Source organism: Apteryx rowi, unplaced genomic scaffold, assembly GCF_003343035.1.
Source record: "Apteryx rowi isolate R43461 unplaced genomic scaffold, aptRow1 scaffold_15, whole genome shotgun sequence".
Classification (NCBI taxonomy): Eukaryota; Metazoa; Chordata; class Aves; order Apterygiformes; family Apterygidae; genus Apteryx; species Apteryx rowi.
The window spans coordinates 2,535,852-2,551,880 of NW_020447752.1; the positions used below are offsets into that span (position 1 = coordinate 2,535,852).

The 16,029-nt window shown below is 38.1% G+C and overlaps 1 protein-coding gene across 1 annotated transcript in view; it reads left to right on the forward strand.

The window, feature by feature from the left end:
• Nucleotides 1-12,663, forward strand: part of TMEM132B (transmembrane protein 132B) — a 227,971-nt gene extending 215,308 nt beyond the window's left edge. The window contains exons 7-9 of the mRNA XM_026058871.1: nt 8,449-8,722; nt 10,050-10,241; nt 11,512-12,663. Coding sequence (XP_025914656.1) covers nt 8,449-8,722; nt 10,050-10,241; nt 11,512-12,663 — 1,618 coding nt within the window. The remainder of the gene's footprint in view (nt 1-8,448; nt 8,723-10,049; nt 10,242-11,511) is intronic.
• Nucleotides 12,664-16,029: the final 3,366 nt, after the last annotated feature.

Here is a 16,029-nt window from a genome sequence, read left to right on the forward strand (position 1 = left end):
GTGAGCATAACTTATACCAAATCCTTAAATAAAGTTCATAAAAACAGAGAGATTTTTATGCCTGGAAAACATGTACTGGACCTTCCAAACATTGGCATTTGCCACTCATTAAAAGGACAACATTCTRAGCATGTGCAATGTTTCACTGCAAAACCAGTCTATATTGAAGCCTAGCTGAAAATATATGCTTTTAGAGCTTGTGTTATCCCTTTTTTCTCTGTTTGACATTAGTGTAACTTAAGAAGCTTCATTATGTTCTATTACACAACACTCTGAAGGGGACATGGCCTTTTCAATTAGATTGCCTCTTAATCTTTTCTTTTTCAAAAACAGGAGGTCCAGTTTCTTCAACCTGTGTGAATATAGATGAGGTTCTCATTTCTGTGGATTGTTCCAGTTGACCCTGGTTATCCCTTCTCCATTACAGTAATGCAGTATACAGCTCCCTTAACCGACTCACCTACTATCTCCTTATTTTTCTTTAGCATACCTTGGTATTTCTAAATTCAAAAGCAGCAGCAAAAATGCACTTTGCACAATATTGTTTCTGTCATTTTGTCTCATTAGTTGAAATGATGTACTATCTATCTGTTTTTTAACCAGTATGGTCAGCAAATTCAGAGCTCAATAATGTGCTCTTAAAAGCCATTTTCAAAGGCTGACTGTTATGACCATATTTTGGCTCTGTCCTTTTTGTCATTGTCCARTATTGGACCTTAGCAGGTAGGCGCACCACAGTTACAAATGGCTCTTAAGAGTGAGACAACAAAATTTCCCTGACGAGCAGCAATCTCAAGAAGAGGCAGATGGAACTGCTTGAGAATATGTGAAATCTTCCAGACAGCAAAGAGGTGAAAGACCTGCAGGATTTTTGATGGTTCTTCAGTCTCTGTATAGATGCACTCTACAGCAGACCTTAGTGAAGCATTACTTAGCAGATCTGATTTAGGCAAAACCCCCCTTATTATCCTGTAAAAGTCTATGTTTTGATGAATAGGTTCTACCAGGACAACTGTGGGTGGATCCTTCCCTACTGAAAACACCCATAATTTTGACAATTTGCTAGATTAAGAACTTGCAGGAGCACTAGTGCATTGGTTTATTTYGGGCTAAGTTGAAAAATACTGCTGCAGAGCAAGGCATGACACTAGCTTAAATTTATAATACAGTGAAAAAGAATTTCTGGCAGCAGCAACCGTAGTGCTAAAGACTGTCACAGGTCCAACTAAAGCACTTGATTTGCCCAGGGCAACCTATCAGTTAATGAAGAGCCTGAAAGAGCCCAAACAGRCAACAGTGGAGTAGATTTATCCAACACTTATGAGGGCCTAAAACTAAGGATTAAAGGATGCAATTTACAAGATGTTCTGATAATGAGCTCAAAGGAAAGAGACTGACTTGTATCTTGGCTATATAGATGGTTTTTCTGGCTGTGACAGAGAAATAGGTGATGAGGATCTGGCACAATAGAAACTTTTGTGTTTGCTTCAGTGATAAAAGCAAAGTTGTCATTTGTGGAAGGAAGATGTATGCTAGATGATGAACAAACTGAACACATGCCAGCTGCTTAAAGTTTCACTTAATTTACCTTCCTCTGCCTATAATGGGCCTGGAGCTGCAACATTTCCTCAGGTATAGCTCCTGCTAAAGCCAGTGGGGATTTTGCTGAGGAAATGGCTGCAGAATTAGGTTGCTGGTGCTTGTTACAGGAGGAAACTTTGGCAGCAAGCTCAGCGACTTAGACATTTAACTGTGGTTAAYGGTTGTGGACATTTTGACTTTAAACCCATTACACACAGAGCTGGAAATTTAACCCCTGCTATCTAGTTCTGATTTATTTGGCCAGCTGAAATAAAGATAATGGTATTAGAATCTGCTCTGTTTGCCAGGCAGCAACCAATCTGAGTTTGCTGCTGCTCAGATTGCATCTGAACCACTGGCACATCTTTAGCAAGAATTTTCTGTGAAGKGTGGAAGTATGGACACTGTATCATTCCCCAGAATTGCAGCTGGTAGTTTATGACATTGTGTGTCCAGCACTCCATGCACATGTGAACTGGAAAGGTTTCAAGTAGAAATAAATTGTGTTTTACAAAAAATTCATTTGGATTTTTTAGCTTTTGGGGATATTCTAAATTAACAGGTAATCTAGGACTAGCATTAGTTTTGCTCTCACTGACATTTACTTTGTACATTAGATTTTAATTTTTATATTTGGCTGTGTTTTACATGAGACTTTGTCTTTTCCATTTTTTTTTCTCTTTTAATTTTTAATCTCCCTGTAAAGTTTCTTCTATGTCTCCATATCCTTCATAGTTAAATATTTCCCCATATATCTAAGCATGGGGGGAGTTTATGGATTTTTAAATGGTGACCTGAAGCACAAAGATTGTGCCATGACCAGTGTCACACAGGACATTTGGGCTACAGTCAGGAGCTGAATGTTGGTTTCCTGAATCCTAATTAAGTGATTTAATCAGAAGGCCACATTTGCTTATTCTGAACAATGGTTCTGCCTGTAATTCTTCACATTCCCAGTATGTATAATACTGTGTTAATGCTGAACAGTGAGAAGGTTGTCTTGTGTGAACTCCGAGAACAGGTCTGAAAGAGAGAGAGAGTGCTTTAATCTTTTTTTAGACAAAATCCAACCACTTCCCAACAGGTACAGTAGCTATAGCATTATATTGCTATATAATCAGTATTTGCAATTTACATGAGGTTTTTGAGACCTGTCCTTAAAGGAAACTAAAAGTGTGCCAGGTTCTTTTGTGTTTTGAGAAGAAGAGGGCATCTAACTCTTGGACTGTGTTGAAAGTCCTTGTCAATATTGTTAGGCAGTCCTGAAGTTAGGTTCAGTTACACACTGCCTACAGGACAACTGAAACTATGTCACTGTCCCCAGATTTAGTCATGGAAGGATCATAATGTGTCCTTTTCATTCTTCGCCTCACTACAGGCAAAACCATTTTCTCCTTTTCTCCTGTCCACTAGGATTAATGCCTTCACGCAACTCCCTTCTTAGGATCACCTGGGCTCTGCAAGAACTAAACCTTGCTATAGACTAATTCATCAATAAACACAAGGCGCAGTTTTTGAGCATTTCTTTGTAGGATTATGCAGAYAAACTTAAGCAACCTCGAACCATTCCTTCACCTCCAATAGTTCCCCCATTGGCTCCTTCCCACATGCTCAGTGTGGCCATGCTGGTTCAGCTGTCTGGAGGGCTGAGCTAGATGGCAAAATGTAACAGGGTTCACAGTAATCTTTGAAATGCTTTTATGCTGTCATCAAAAGAAATGTTTGTGAAACTACTGCCTCAGCATGCCTGTTCATCACCTGTATTTAGCTGCTTCTGTTTCACACCTGAGAAAGCATTCACATGCCCCAAATTGATCTGTTCTTGCCAATGATGCTGGTTGATCTAATAGAATCTATTGACTCTCCCTATAAACCCTTTCATGTTTGTAATTGTAAAATGCATGTGATTACTGAGATGTTTGCTTACCTAACTTCTTGAACAATTTCTTCAAAGGAAAGAAAAAGACAGGGTCTTTACAAAAATTATAAAAACGCTGAACGCCTAGCTCCATTTGAACGGAGCATCAGTTTTTACCTGGTCTCAACTGGTGTAAGAGCAATAACTTGCTAGAAGAACAGAAAGAAAAATGACCAGGCTGCTTTTTTGCAAGAAACTGAAAAGAAAAACAGTCTCCCCTATCTAAGAGCAGAAATATGGCTGACTTTTGATCAATTTGTAAATATATGGCAAACATTTATTCTTATTCAGAGGAGAACTTATCTATGGCATGTGTACTACAGATATGAACAACCACCTTTTCCAGAGGAAAGTCAGGTCCATGGATCAACTCATGAGTAATGTATGGTATAGGGTCCTCGAGCTGTCAGGGGCTAATAAAAGTCTACTCTTGGAATGTGCTGCAGAAAAGCCCACGATCTCAGCAAATGAAAGGCTTATATTTAAATTAAAGTCAAATATTAGACTGAAGAAGAGGTCCAAGCAGACTCTGACAGTCTAACAAGAACATTTATTTTGATTCCTTATACATCTGGAAAATAATTATCTCTCTTTGAAGTTCTTGCACAGTTCTGTCTCTATGCACAGATATTTGCATGGGATGAGTGGCTTCAGCTTGTGTTAATAGGAACTGCATGGCTAAAGGCTCACAGACTTAGCTGGAAATTTAATTTAAATAAATGTTTTCCAACTGGGATAGCACACTTTCATGAGGCTGATACCACACGGTACGTCTGCAGTATATGCGTCAGTGCCAGGCATGTAGTTTACTGGACGTCAACTAGCACCTGGCCTTCGTGAACAATAGCTAGTAAAGCCATTAAGTCACAGTGACTGCAAACCTCAAAGTAGCATTAGCTTTCAAAATCTGCTAAAGCCAAAGCATGGTCAAAGCATGTTTAAGCCAAAGATGGTATTGCTTGTGAATGGCAGTCTGTTGGGCCAATGGTTACTTAGGTGGTAGACCTACTGTGGTCCTGTCTACTAGGGACAGAAGCAGGGAAGTTAGTCTGAGTTAAATGAAGGGAAAAATAAAGTGCTTTAGTTAAACATCTGTGTGAATACTGTCACTCAGAAATAAAGCCATCCTTTAACATGAATTAAGTGGATTCAAACCATTTCATTTGTGAATAAGAACATCCACACACAGCTTGAACACACTGTAACTTCACTCCCTTAGTTTACTGAGTATAATATCCCATGGAGATAAGCGTATAGTTTTTTTTTTTTTTTTTTTTTAAGTAAACTTTTTTTTCCCCAGGAACTGTAAAGGTACCAAATTGCATTTCTTCTTGGAACTGTGAATGGAGCTATGCACAACTTATTTCTGTAGCTTCTACTAAATCAACTTGGCTTTAATTTTGTATCATCTGAAATAGTTCGATTTTTTTTTTTCAATTGGGGTGCTGCAAATGTCTTTTAAATACATGCCTCTCTTTAATGGGTATATCAAATTCAGAACCTGCAAAACTGATTTCTTCAGGGGGGTTTTAAACAGAAAATTAGCATCATCTGGCCAATAACCTGATACACGGTTTGAATGTGGTGCAAATTAAAAGAGACATGCTTAAACTGCTCATGGACAGTGTCTGTAATAGAAAGTTGACAGATCACTGATTAGATCAGTGCTAGCAGGCACCCTTGTAACAGGGCTGCTGTTTTAACTCAGCTCTCTGGCAAAGGCTCTGTGTGAAATGTAAATTAAATGTAATTCTGGCAACCTTGATTCACTCGAGAAAGCAAAAAATCTTCCAAGCAAGTTTGAGAAGCAGCAAGAAACAAGATAAGGATTCTGAGAGATATCCAGAGCTAACTTCAGAGATGACCAAGGGAAGAAAAGCACAATATGCAGCAATAGCTTATATTCATGAGTAATATCTTAAAAAGAAAACGAACTCACTGCTTAAGGAAGGATTTTAAGCCTACTAAAAACACTGTAACAAGAAGTTTAATACTGTAAAGGGAACTATGTAATTCAATGGATTTCAAACATTTTGTTGAGTCCATGGAGACAAAGCACTGAAATGCTCTGTCTTCTTAACTGAAACAGGGATTTGTGGCTTTGAAGTGGAAATGCCTATCATTTGTTTAAAAAAAGAAATTAAGTTGATACCTGGTAGATCAAGACTTGCAAGACTTGCATTGAAAATTCAAACACCTCTCTTTTTCCTTTGTGCTGACATAAGAAAGCGCCTTGGCCACTCCATGGTTGAAGGGCCCAGATGCCTTTCTGAAGTTCTGTATTTGCATGCAATTGGAATGATGAACTCTGAAGGAGAAATGTACAGATGCAAACAACTATAAATATTTTTGTAGTGAAATGGAGCCCTTATCTTTGTCTGCTGGAAATACCACAAGGAAGGACTCAGTCTTGATCTTATTTTGGTTGGTAGTACTGGCTGCCCACATAGTCCAAATCATGGTAATAAGGACAGCAGTGTCCCCTCTGTGTCCTTAGGTAACACTCCTTCATCTCTGGCCAGTCTTTTCACAGCTCACATTTCTGAGCTGTGTGGGACTCGGGCTGAAAAATTCTCTCTCCCCCTGTTGTTTTGAATGCATTTCCTCTTAAACAGTCCCATAGTTGAAAGTTTTAGACAGGGAAAGTAAAAACAAGTAAGTACAGACATAAACATGAATAAAAGTAACACATTGGATCAAACCGAGTGATTCATCTGGTGGTGTGAAAGTAAAGAAGAAAACACAGATGCATAAAACAAAATAATTAAATGTGAATACTGAACATGCGAACATTCTTCTTAAGCCACAGAACAGTGGTTCTGTGTCTCATTTCCCCAGAATCCCACAAGTACTTTTCACCTGAATAGCTCCTGCACATCCTTTTCCAATTCTGCACATGTACTGTTACGGTCTGTGTTACCAAAAGTAGGTGCAAGCCCCAAATCTCAGAGCTAAACCTGGTTTTCCCAAAGCCTGGGATTATTCAGAGCTGGGCTATTGGTATAGGCTAGCTGAAGAATGTCAGAATATACTAACAAAGCACCATTGGAATTGGGAATATTAAGGAGTTCATGAATTCTTTTACAGCATTATAAAGCCAAAAGAAATCTAAACAGGCATGGGCCAGGTATGCTCTACTAATATCCCTCTTGTAGTGCTCTCCTTATGGCTGCTTTGCTGACTAGCTCTGCTTCAGCTCATAGTCCAGATGTAAACTCGTGTTGGGAAGAAGAAAGAGAAAAATGGAAGTTTCCATAAACTATCCAGCTAGTCTAATTCTGTAAGAATAACTTCTTTGTGTAATGTAAATTCTATTTTAGCATCCTGGTTTTTTCTTAACAATTCAGTGATTATTCAATGATGTTTTATTCAGTAACTAATGATGGACACTGTTGTTTTAGATGCACACACAAAACCAAAGTGGCTATACCAAATACCATTTACTTGAGACTCATTTGTGTGTGTGTGTGTGTGTATTCTGCTACCAAATGATGCATTGAAAATATATTTCCAGTGTATTAGATTCTGTAACATGAGGACTTCCTAGCATTTTTGAAGAGCACAAGAATTTTTATAGATACATTTTCAGCTTACAGTTTGCCAACTTTGTTATAAAACAATTTATAACAACAGCAATTCTGTTTTATAATAGTTTTTCATAACTGCTATTTCAAAAGAGAAGATGAACACAGTAAACACAAAACTACTTCCCAAAACATTGTGAAAAATAAGATGCTTACACTGTATTTCACACCCTTGCTATAAAAATGGCTTCAGACTCAATATGAGTAAAGGAGGAAGGCAAAATATTTCTAAGCAATGATGAATTCCACAGCATGGGGGTGTAATGAGTAAAAGTGTGACCACCTAGTGCTTAATACCTGACTTGCAAGAGATAAGAGAATAAGAGAATATATGTATTTGTCCCAAGGAATTAAAAAAAAAAAGAACTGATAAGAAATTGGGTTTTAAACTAGGGGAAAAAGCTGTGAGGTGTGACCACCATTGTTACTGTACATATCACTGTGATGCTTTATAGAAGGTTTGCAGAACACTGGTACCTTGTCATAAGTGTTATATTTTGTAAGGAGGACAGATAGTTAGAAAATTACGAATTGTCATTACTGGTGCAACTGTTCATAAGGGTGAGTGCTAGTTAACCAGTCTGAGAAAATATTTGTACCTCAGAGTAACTAATGTCTTGAATGGTAATTTAAGTGCCTAATTTGGATTTTTTGGAAGCCCTATGTGGTCATTACATGACTTTAAATATACTCTGGCACTTGCATGAGCTGTATGAGATCTAAGGTTAAATCATTGTCTACTTCTCAAATGCAGAGGGCTTAATGATCCTGTGAGATAGAGCCAGGATAAGGCAGGGCAGCATTACCCAAGCAGGGAATCCTGAATATATAATAATAGTTTGGAGGAGATAAGCAAAGTGATACAAATGTTCAGGGAGGGGGGGAAGGGATGGCTGGAGGAAAGGATTGGTCATTTTTAAGGAGGTAGCTACTGTGCAGCTAAAAATTCTTTTTTTTCCCAGCACAGCTGAGCTGTTTCAGGGGCTGGTGCCACAGCTGGCCTCTCACAGAAATTTCATCCTGCTTTCCTTAGCTCTCTGCAGGATTTGATTGCTGAATGAAGACAAGAACAAGCAGGGGATCCACTGAAACTTCAGCAAGGACAGACATATTTGCAAGTGGCTGGGAGGTCCCACTCAAAGAATCCACTAAGAGAAGTGAAAGTAGCTTTTAAATTGTACAGTGCAAAAAAGCTGTGCAAACATAGCACTCAGATTGACACACATCCAAAATCTGGTTGTCCATTTCTCACGTTAGCAGATAATGATAAAATTATTCTAATATAAAAATGCCATGCAAATGGAGCTTTGCACGGTTGTAAGGAGATCATGGCAATATAGGTAACAAACATGGATTTGCTTACAGGCCTACCCGTGACAGCGAGGATGAAGAAGATGATGAGAAAAAGGGAAGAGGTTGCACTCTTCAGTATCAGCATGCCATGGTGCGAGTCCTCACACAGTTTGTAGCCGAATCCTCTGATTTTGGAGGCCACCTGACCTATATGCTAGGTTCTGAGTGGCAGTTTGACATCACTGACCTTGTGACTGATTTCATGAAGGTAGAAGAACCCAAGATTGCTAAGCTTCAAGATGGCCGAGTTCTAGTTGGTCGTGAGCATGGCATCACCACGGTCCAGGTACAGCCTAAAATATTTCTATAGATTCAGCAGAGTTCTGCATGCATACAAATTATAGTTACTTACCTTATAAAAATCCAATTATTTTCAGAAAAATAATTGCTGAAAAAAACTATATGCTAAACATAAAGGAAGTCTGAAGAGCTTTTCATTTTTGCTGTTTGTCATTTTCATATAATACACTTAGGTAAAACTTCCAAAGGGATTTATACATGTAAATGTGACTAGCAACACAGTGGGATTTTCTGAACGGTGAGACAGAATGCATGATCCACACAACTAGCTGCTTTGAATTTAAGTGGGAACTTAAAAACCTAATCTGTTAGAAAATTTTACTAAGGATCTACACACATCTCTACATGCCCAAATATCTTTGAAAAATTAGTCCCTTTATGTTCACTCTCTATCTATCTTCATGCATATTTTGTAATCAAAATAACAGTATGGGAGGGTTGCGGCTCCTCTGATGAAGTGTACACATCTGTAATGTGTTAATCACTCTAAAGTTTCCTTTGTAGTTAACACAACGAAGCGGGCACTTTTAGGGTTCAACTCTTCTAATACTAAAGCAAGTATCTCAGAGAGGTCAAGGGACTTAGGTCCTAAAAATTTCTCTTGACTGTAAAGGAGCAGAAGGCAGCTAGCTCAGACGCAGTTACCTACTCTGTAGAGGGCTGATGTTGGGTTAGATGAATCACACCTCCGATATTTTGGGCTTGAGCCATGTCCCTGGCATCAGTAGAAAGATGACCGTCTCCTTCAGAGGGTACTGGAAACAAGGTCTTAGGGCAGACTGACAGGACTATTTTGGCATGGAAAGATGCAGACAGGCACCCAGTGGCATTTTCAAAACCATTTTGTAAATCTCACTTTCATTTCATTCAGGTCCTCTGTGCCACTAAAGGGGTCAGGCCAAGTTCCTACCAGCCAGGCTTTGTACACTTATTTCTTCCCTTACTGAGCTTCAATGTTAATCAGTGCCTTACACTATGTCTTCCGCTGTACTGCGTTTATAGGAGGTTGTATAGAACATACAAAAATGACTTTTCTTCTGAAAAAATAAGTCCATTTAATTTAATCTACACTCCATAGCTGAAACAAAGCTGCAATTTTAAAGTGATGGGATGTTTTATTAAACTATTTTTTGTATAGATAGTAATTTAACAGCAAATGAGTATAATGTTTTGGGGAAACATCACTATAGCTTATAAACATATGGGACAAACTTAAGATTAATTGGAAGTGTTATGCTGATTAGAGTCTTATCTTGCCTTATAACACAGAGAAAGCTGCTGTTTCATACAAGACATTTGCTTTCTCTTTCAAGGTTCTGTCACCTCTTTCCGATTCCATCTTGGCGGAGAAGACAGTGGTAGTCCTAGATGACCGTGTAACAATTACAGATCTAGGAGTCCAACTAGTTTCAGGCTTGTCCCTCTCTTTGCAAATTAGCAAAGGAAATAAGAGAGCTATCGTTTCTACCACCTCTGCTTATGATATCCTTCATACTCCAAAACAGGTATGATTCAAATAGTATTTAGAATGTGTTTATTTTGTTTTGTCAGAAGCCAGGGAAAAGCTATCTAGTGAAAAATGTAGACAGCAAGTATAATGTATGACTGCATGAAAAGCTGTAACTTTGTATAGCAAGGACTGTTCATCTTCGTGACCAACTCCTACAGGTGCAAACACCCATACAAAAGGACCATTAAACTCTCCACAGCTGATATGCAGAACTGCATATCACAGGGAAAGTGATGTGCATGTCTGTGCATGCAAAATGCTATAGAAAGCATGCATATGCCTCTTAAGACACTTTTTCTATAGAAAAATATGGTGTAGCTACTTAAGCAGAGGTAGAAATCCTATGCTTTAATAGTCTCAGAGAGTCAGTTCAGCCAAAAGAACCTTTTAGATACATCTGTAGAATTTTTCATGATGTGCATGGCTGAAATCTTCTGATGGTTTTGTGCTTACTGTGGTTTTGAACCATATAATCTGAGGAATTAAATAGCTTCAGAGGAGACTGCAGAATTAAGCACATACATTTTTTTCATTGTATTTATTATAGAATTGAGACTCTGTCACTAGAGAATCTGCAACTACCTTTTTAGCACCCAAAATTTTCCATAAGGAAGCAAATTAGTTTGGTCAAACCATCATTAAAATATGGCAGTTTTGTGAGTGTTTCTATAGTTTCCAGAACAAACTACAATCACTTCTGTATGTTTCACGTAATATTATATATTTGAAAGCATGACAGAAAACTTAAAATATTGCATTCAAGTATTTTCTTGACCTAGTTTGTGTCAATGATCTGAACAGCATCGCTATTCTGACCCATAATAACTCTGCACATTGATTATATACCATTAAAACTGCAGAATTACAGAGATTCCCCATTATAGGTCCTCTACAAAATTAATTAACCAGGACTTTGGAAATACAATTATTTACATCATGTGGTCCTGGCATTCAAAAAAAAGGATTCTTACTTCAGCCTGAAAAAAGAACTTTCTAAATATTTTTGTCAGTGCCCTTTAATAAATGTAGATGACAGTCTCTTTGATAGTTCCTGAAGAGGAGGTATATGCCTCAGTGAGCTAGAGAATACAAACCTGCAAGTAGTAAATAAGTAAAGCAGAAGTTTTGACTTCTTTTTTGAAAAACAAAATAAACCAAAGTTATACTGTATATTTATTTTGCCAATGTCAAACTTAAATGACTGAGAGTCTGCTGTGTGGTCTCTTACCTTTCATACATTTTTTTCTCACCCTGTCTTCCCCCAGGAAGCCATAGTCAGTGCTTGGGTTTTGTTCAGCGATGGATCAGTGACACCTTTAGATATTTATGACTCGAAGGATTTCTCAATCACCATCACTTCACTGGATGAGATGGTAGTGTCTGCACACCAAAATCTTCAGTCAAAATGGCCTAGTGTAGTAGCAGAAGGGGATGGGCAAGGACCTCTGATTAAAATTGAAATGGTCATCAGCGAGCCATGTCAAAAGACTAAGAGAAAGAGCATTCTGGCTGTTGGAAAAGGAAGTGTCAAAGTGAAGTTTGGTCAAAAAGATTCTGACCACAAAGGAAGCACCAATGATATTGATGACGTGGATAGAGACTTTAAAAGCCATGCAAGCAATTCTATAGAGAAGCCTGCAGAACAAGAGTGGACAGTACAAGAATGGTCTAAAAATGGAGCCCTTGGTAATCATGATGACAATGCAAACAAAAGCACAACTTCCACATCTCCCATTGATCAGGAGTCACTGGAGGATGACCAGCTCCAAAATAACCCAACTGCCTTCACAGGTTTCCCTACACAAGTAGAAATACCAGAGCAAAACAATCCAAGTGATCTTACATTGACTTCAAGAGGATTAACAGATTTGGAGATTGGCATGTATGCCCTGCTCTGTGTCTTCTGCTTGGCAATCTTGGTCTTTTTGATTAACTGTGTGGCTTTTGCTTGGAAGTACAGGCATAAAAGGTTTGCTGTGAGTGAGCAAGGCAACATTCCCCATTCCCATGATTGGGTATGGCTTGGAAATGAGGTTGAACTGCTGGAAAACCCAGTTGACATTTCGCTCCCGTCAGAGGAGTGCACTACCATGATTGACAGAGGAATGCAGTTTGAAGAAAGCAACTTTCTTCTTAATGGAAGTTCTCAGAAGACTCTTCATAATCATATCCTCAGATCTTCTGAGTACGTTTGTGAAAAAGAAGTTAAAAGTGAACCTATAAATTCTTCTGGGCCAAAGCAGAAGCGTGTAAAGTTCACTTCATATACAACAATACTGCCAGAGGATGGAGGTCCCTATACCAACTCAATTCTATTTGACAGTGACGATAATATTAAATGGGTATGCCAAGATATGAATCTTGGTGATTCCAAGGAACTTAGGGACTATATGGAAAGACTGCAAGACAATATGTAAAACTACTTTCTTATGTTTGTAATCACCTTTATGCCTTCTGTTTATGGATGGTGGAACAGTCAGTCCAGTCAGCAATAGGAACAAGAGAGTCCAACCTTCGAGTTACTGAGATAATAACCTGATATCACTGAGCAGGTACAAGAGGCTGGCTGAGTTAAACCTGTTTCACCATAAACCAGGATGTGCCCCTAAAACAGCTACCTGTAGGTGTTGGAGGTGTCACACGATGGCTGTTTTTGTATACTGCCTGGTACTAGCAAAATGCTAATACAACTACGCTCAGACTCAGAGGAGACTTCATTTGTTTATCTCTCATGATAAATGGTAAATAAGAAAAGAGAGGGATCTTTGCATTGATTTTTCTAGTCGTCGTCCTTTGTAAAGCACAGTGAACATTTCTTGCTTACAGCCTGAAACAAGGCTTACATTAAAAGGGATCTGAATGAATCTAATTTTATTGCTTATGCGCAATACAGCCAAGTAGTCTTACTATTTTTTTACACATATAAAAGCCCTCATGTGGTTCTTCATATTGTTTATGAATTTTATTTGACTTAGGGAACATTAGATATTTTCTTTGAAGATTTTTTTGGTTGTACCAAAGTGTAGTACAGTAATATTTATAATGATTCAAGTTTTCTATTCATGCATATCAGCCCATAGAAATACCTCCTTCATCACTTAATACCTTTCTCCTTTCCATGTGGGTCTTTAATATTTGAAACATAGAAAGGTGTTAGAACTCTTACTGGGAAAGGGTTGTCTCTTCTTACAGGGAACTGTAAATAAAATAATAAACCCTGGAAAATAAAAATCAAGGAGTAGCCTTGGGTTTACTTTTGTCATTGATGACCTGAAAAGGTAACCTGCAACAAAACAGCATGTATTTCAGAGAAAAATGCTTTTGCTGAAACAGCAACTTGGTTGGTGACACATATTAGTATCACAATGAAACATTCAAATGTGGTATTGAAATGCATAAAATAGGAAGGAAATTTCCTGGCAAATAAGCGAAGACTTGGAATCAGTGTTACTCTGTACTGATAAAATAATGCATTGATGATGGAGTTTACCAGTACACTGAAGTCCATATACAAGGGCTAGTACCCCAGATCTTGTCTAAAACATCCCTGATCATAAGGCTGCTGAAAAGAAGATCTTTATGTTATATTTCATTAAAAAAGGAAGAAAAGACAACACACACTGGACACCTTAAAAAGTGACTATTCCCAAATTTAACAAGGAAAACATTATGCTGGAGAGTCAAAGCTGTCATTTCATGTACATTATATGTATTTTCATATTGAAGGATAACTGAAAAATGTTAAAAATTCCAGTTAGAAAACAATGAATCCACAAAATGCTTAACAAAAACAATAAAGTACATATTCTTGTGATGGATCCTGTTAAATAAACACAAGATCCAAACTACAACTGCCTTACATATCCTATTCCCTAACTTTTAGGTAGATCAAAATCAGATTTGAATTTTATAATCTAGTCTTGATTTTAGAACAGGCCAGACATCCTATACTCTGCATTTGGATCCTGATCCAAACTGGGAACACCTTTAGCATAATTACTGTGCTATAATATCAATGGTGACACTACAAAGGACAATGAAGATGTCAGGTCTATATAAATGATTACAGACTTACGTTTGCTGCCACTGAACTGCATAGTAAGGGATAGCATATACTGTAATCCAGTCTTAAGCAGGTCAAATAATTGACCATAAAGATGCTTCCACTTGAAAAGGGATATGGTACTTGCAGGTCAAATGAAATCTCAGGATGTTTAACATTCTCTCCTCTCTGAATGATCCAGGCCTCATAAGGAAATAATTATTTCATACTGTGACCCTGAGTATTACCAACAGAAAAATCCTTGTTTAAAATTCAGCATCTCTTCCCACTGTGTTATTCAGTATTTGGCCCCAGCATAAACCAAGAGTATTGCTTGCACAAGACTAAATGAATATAAATTGATCACAAATAAATTTAGACTAGAAATCTGAGGAAACCACCTCCTTATGGAAGTTGCAGAAGGCAAACAGCATAACTATTTTCATGAATGCACCTCCATCAGTTTACCAGTGAAGCTGTATGATCTTACAGCAGTGTGCTGGACTTCACGACCCATTTCTTACTGTGGCCCCAGTTCTGCTAAGTACACCAGTAGATGCCTAACTCCATCCCTAGTCAGTATGCCATCTCAGCACACTGAATGCAAAGGCACTTGCAGTTGTGCTTATATGCTCTTCTGAATCATTAATACGGAACAGAAGTCAGAAGCTTTATTTATTTATTCAGGAAATTTCCCCCTCAAGGGATATGGCTTGAAAGACTGAGTATCACTAAGTTAGGGTGCCTCTCTACTGCCATATTGATGTGCGCTTGACCTTGTACTTGAGGCCTAGTCCCTGGCTGGCCATAGTACCTACAGACTGACAGATGTTCAGGCTGCACGCTAGTGTGTGGAAGATACTTTGAATGTAGAAGCAGGACAGTTCTACATGCTATGTGGACACTCCAAAAGCCTCCAAAGGTGACCTGAGGCTTTTTTCAGCATTTATGTATGTAGCTTGAAACCCCTGTGCACTCAGATATTTTTACCAAAGAGAGTTATAAACACAGGGTTCCAGGACTGTTAGTATTGAACCAGAGCTAGTTTCATGCTGGTGTTTGTATGTATAGAAAACACTCTGCAGTAGAAACTGAAGTATAAATAGGATCCTGGTAAAGTTCTAGCTCAGTACAGCACCTATTAGCATAGTCAAATTTAAGGTCTTACCAGGCTCAGTGGTCGAATATAGGGTTACGAGTCCTGACATTTGCACTCGCAGGCATCATACACAAATCCATCCCTAAGTTAAAATACAAAATACAGTCAGTTAGAAAGCTAAGGAGTATGGCCACTACTGGTGTATAATAAAAAAAAAAGAATTAGCATACAGCCTTCCATGAAAAAGACCTCCTTCCACCCCCAAATCTGGCAATGGGGGAAAAAACCCTACAACTGCAGGGTCATAAAACACTTTTTTAAAGATCATGTGTTGTTACATGAAAGTTCTTACATGGAAAAATGGCAATACATGAAACAAAGATTAGAAGTGAGAAGAGAAAGTTCTGTTCTCAGCAACGCTCGGATAATGCCATTAAAACAAGTGGAGTTATTCTGGATTTATGCTGGTTTAAGAGCTTATGTTACTTCTCACAAAATCAGAAGAATTTAGATGAATATATTTGATGCAAAATAATAGTTCTGAGTTGATGTATGACTATGAAAAATAGTGAAATGCAGTCATCTTAAATGAAGTATCTCAATTTTTAGTTTTGAAATTATGGCACATTTTAAATATAAGTA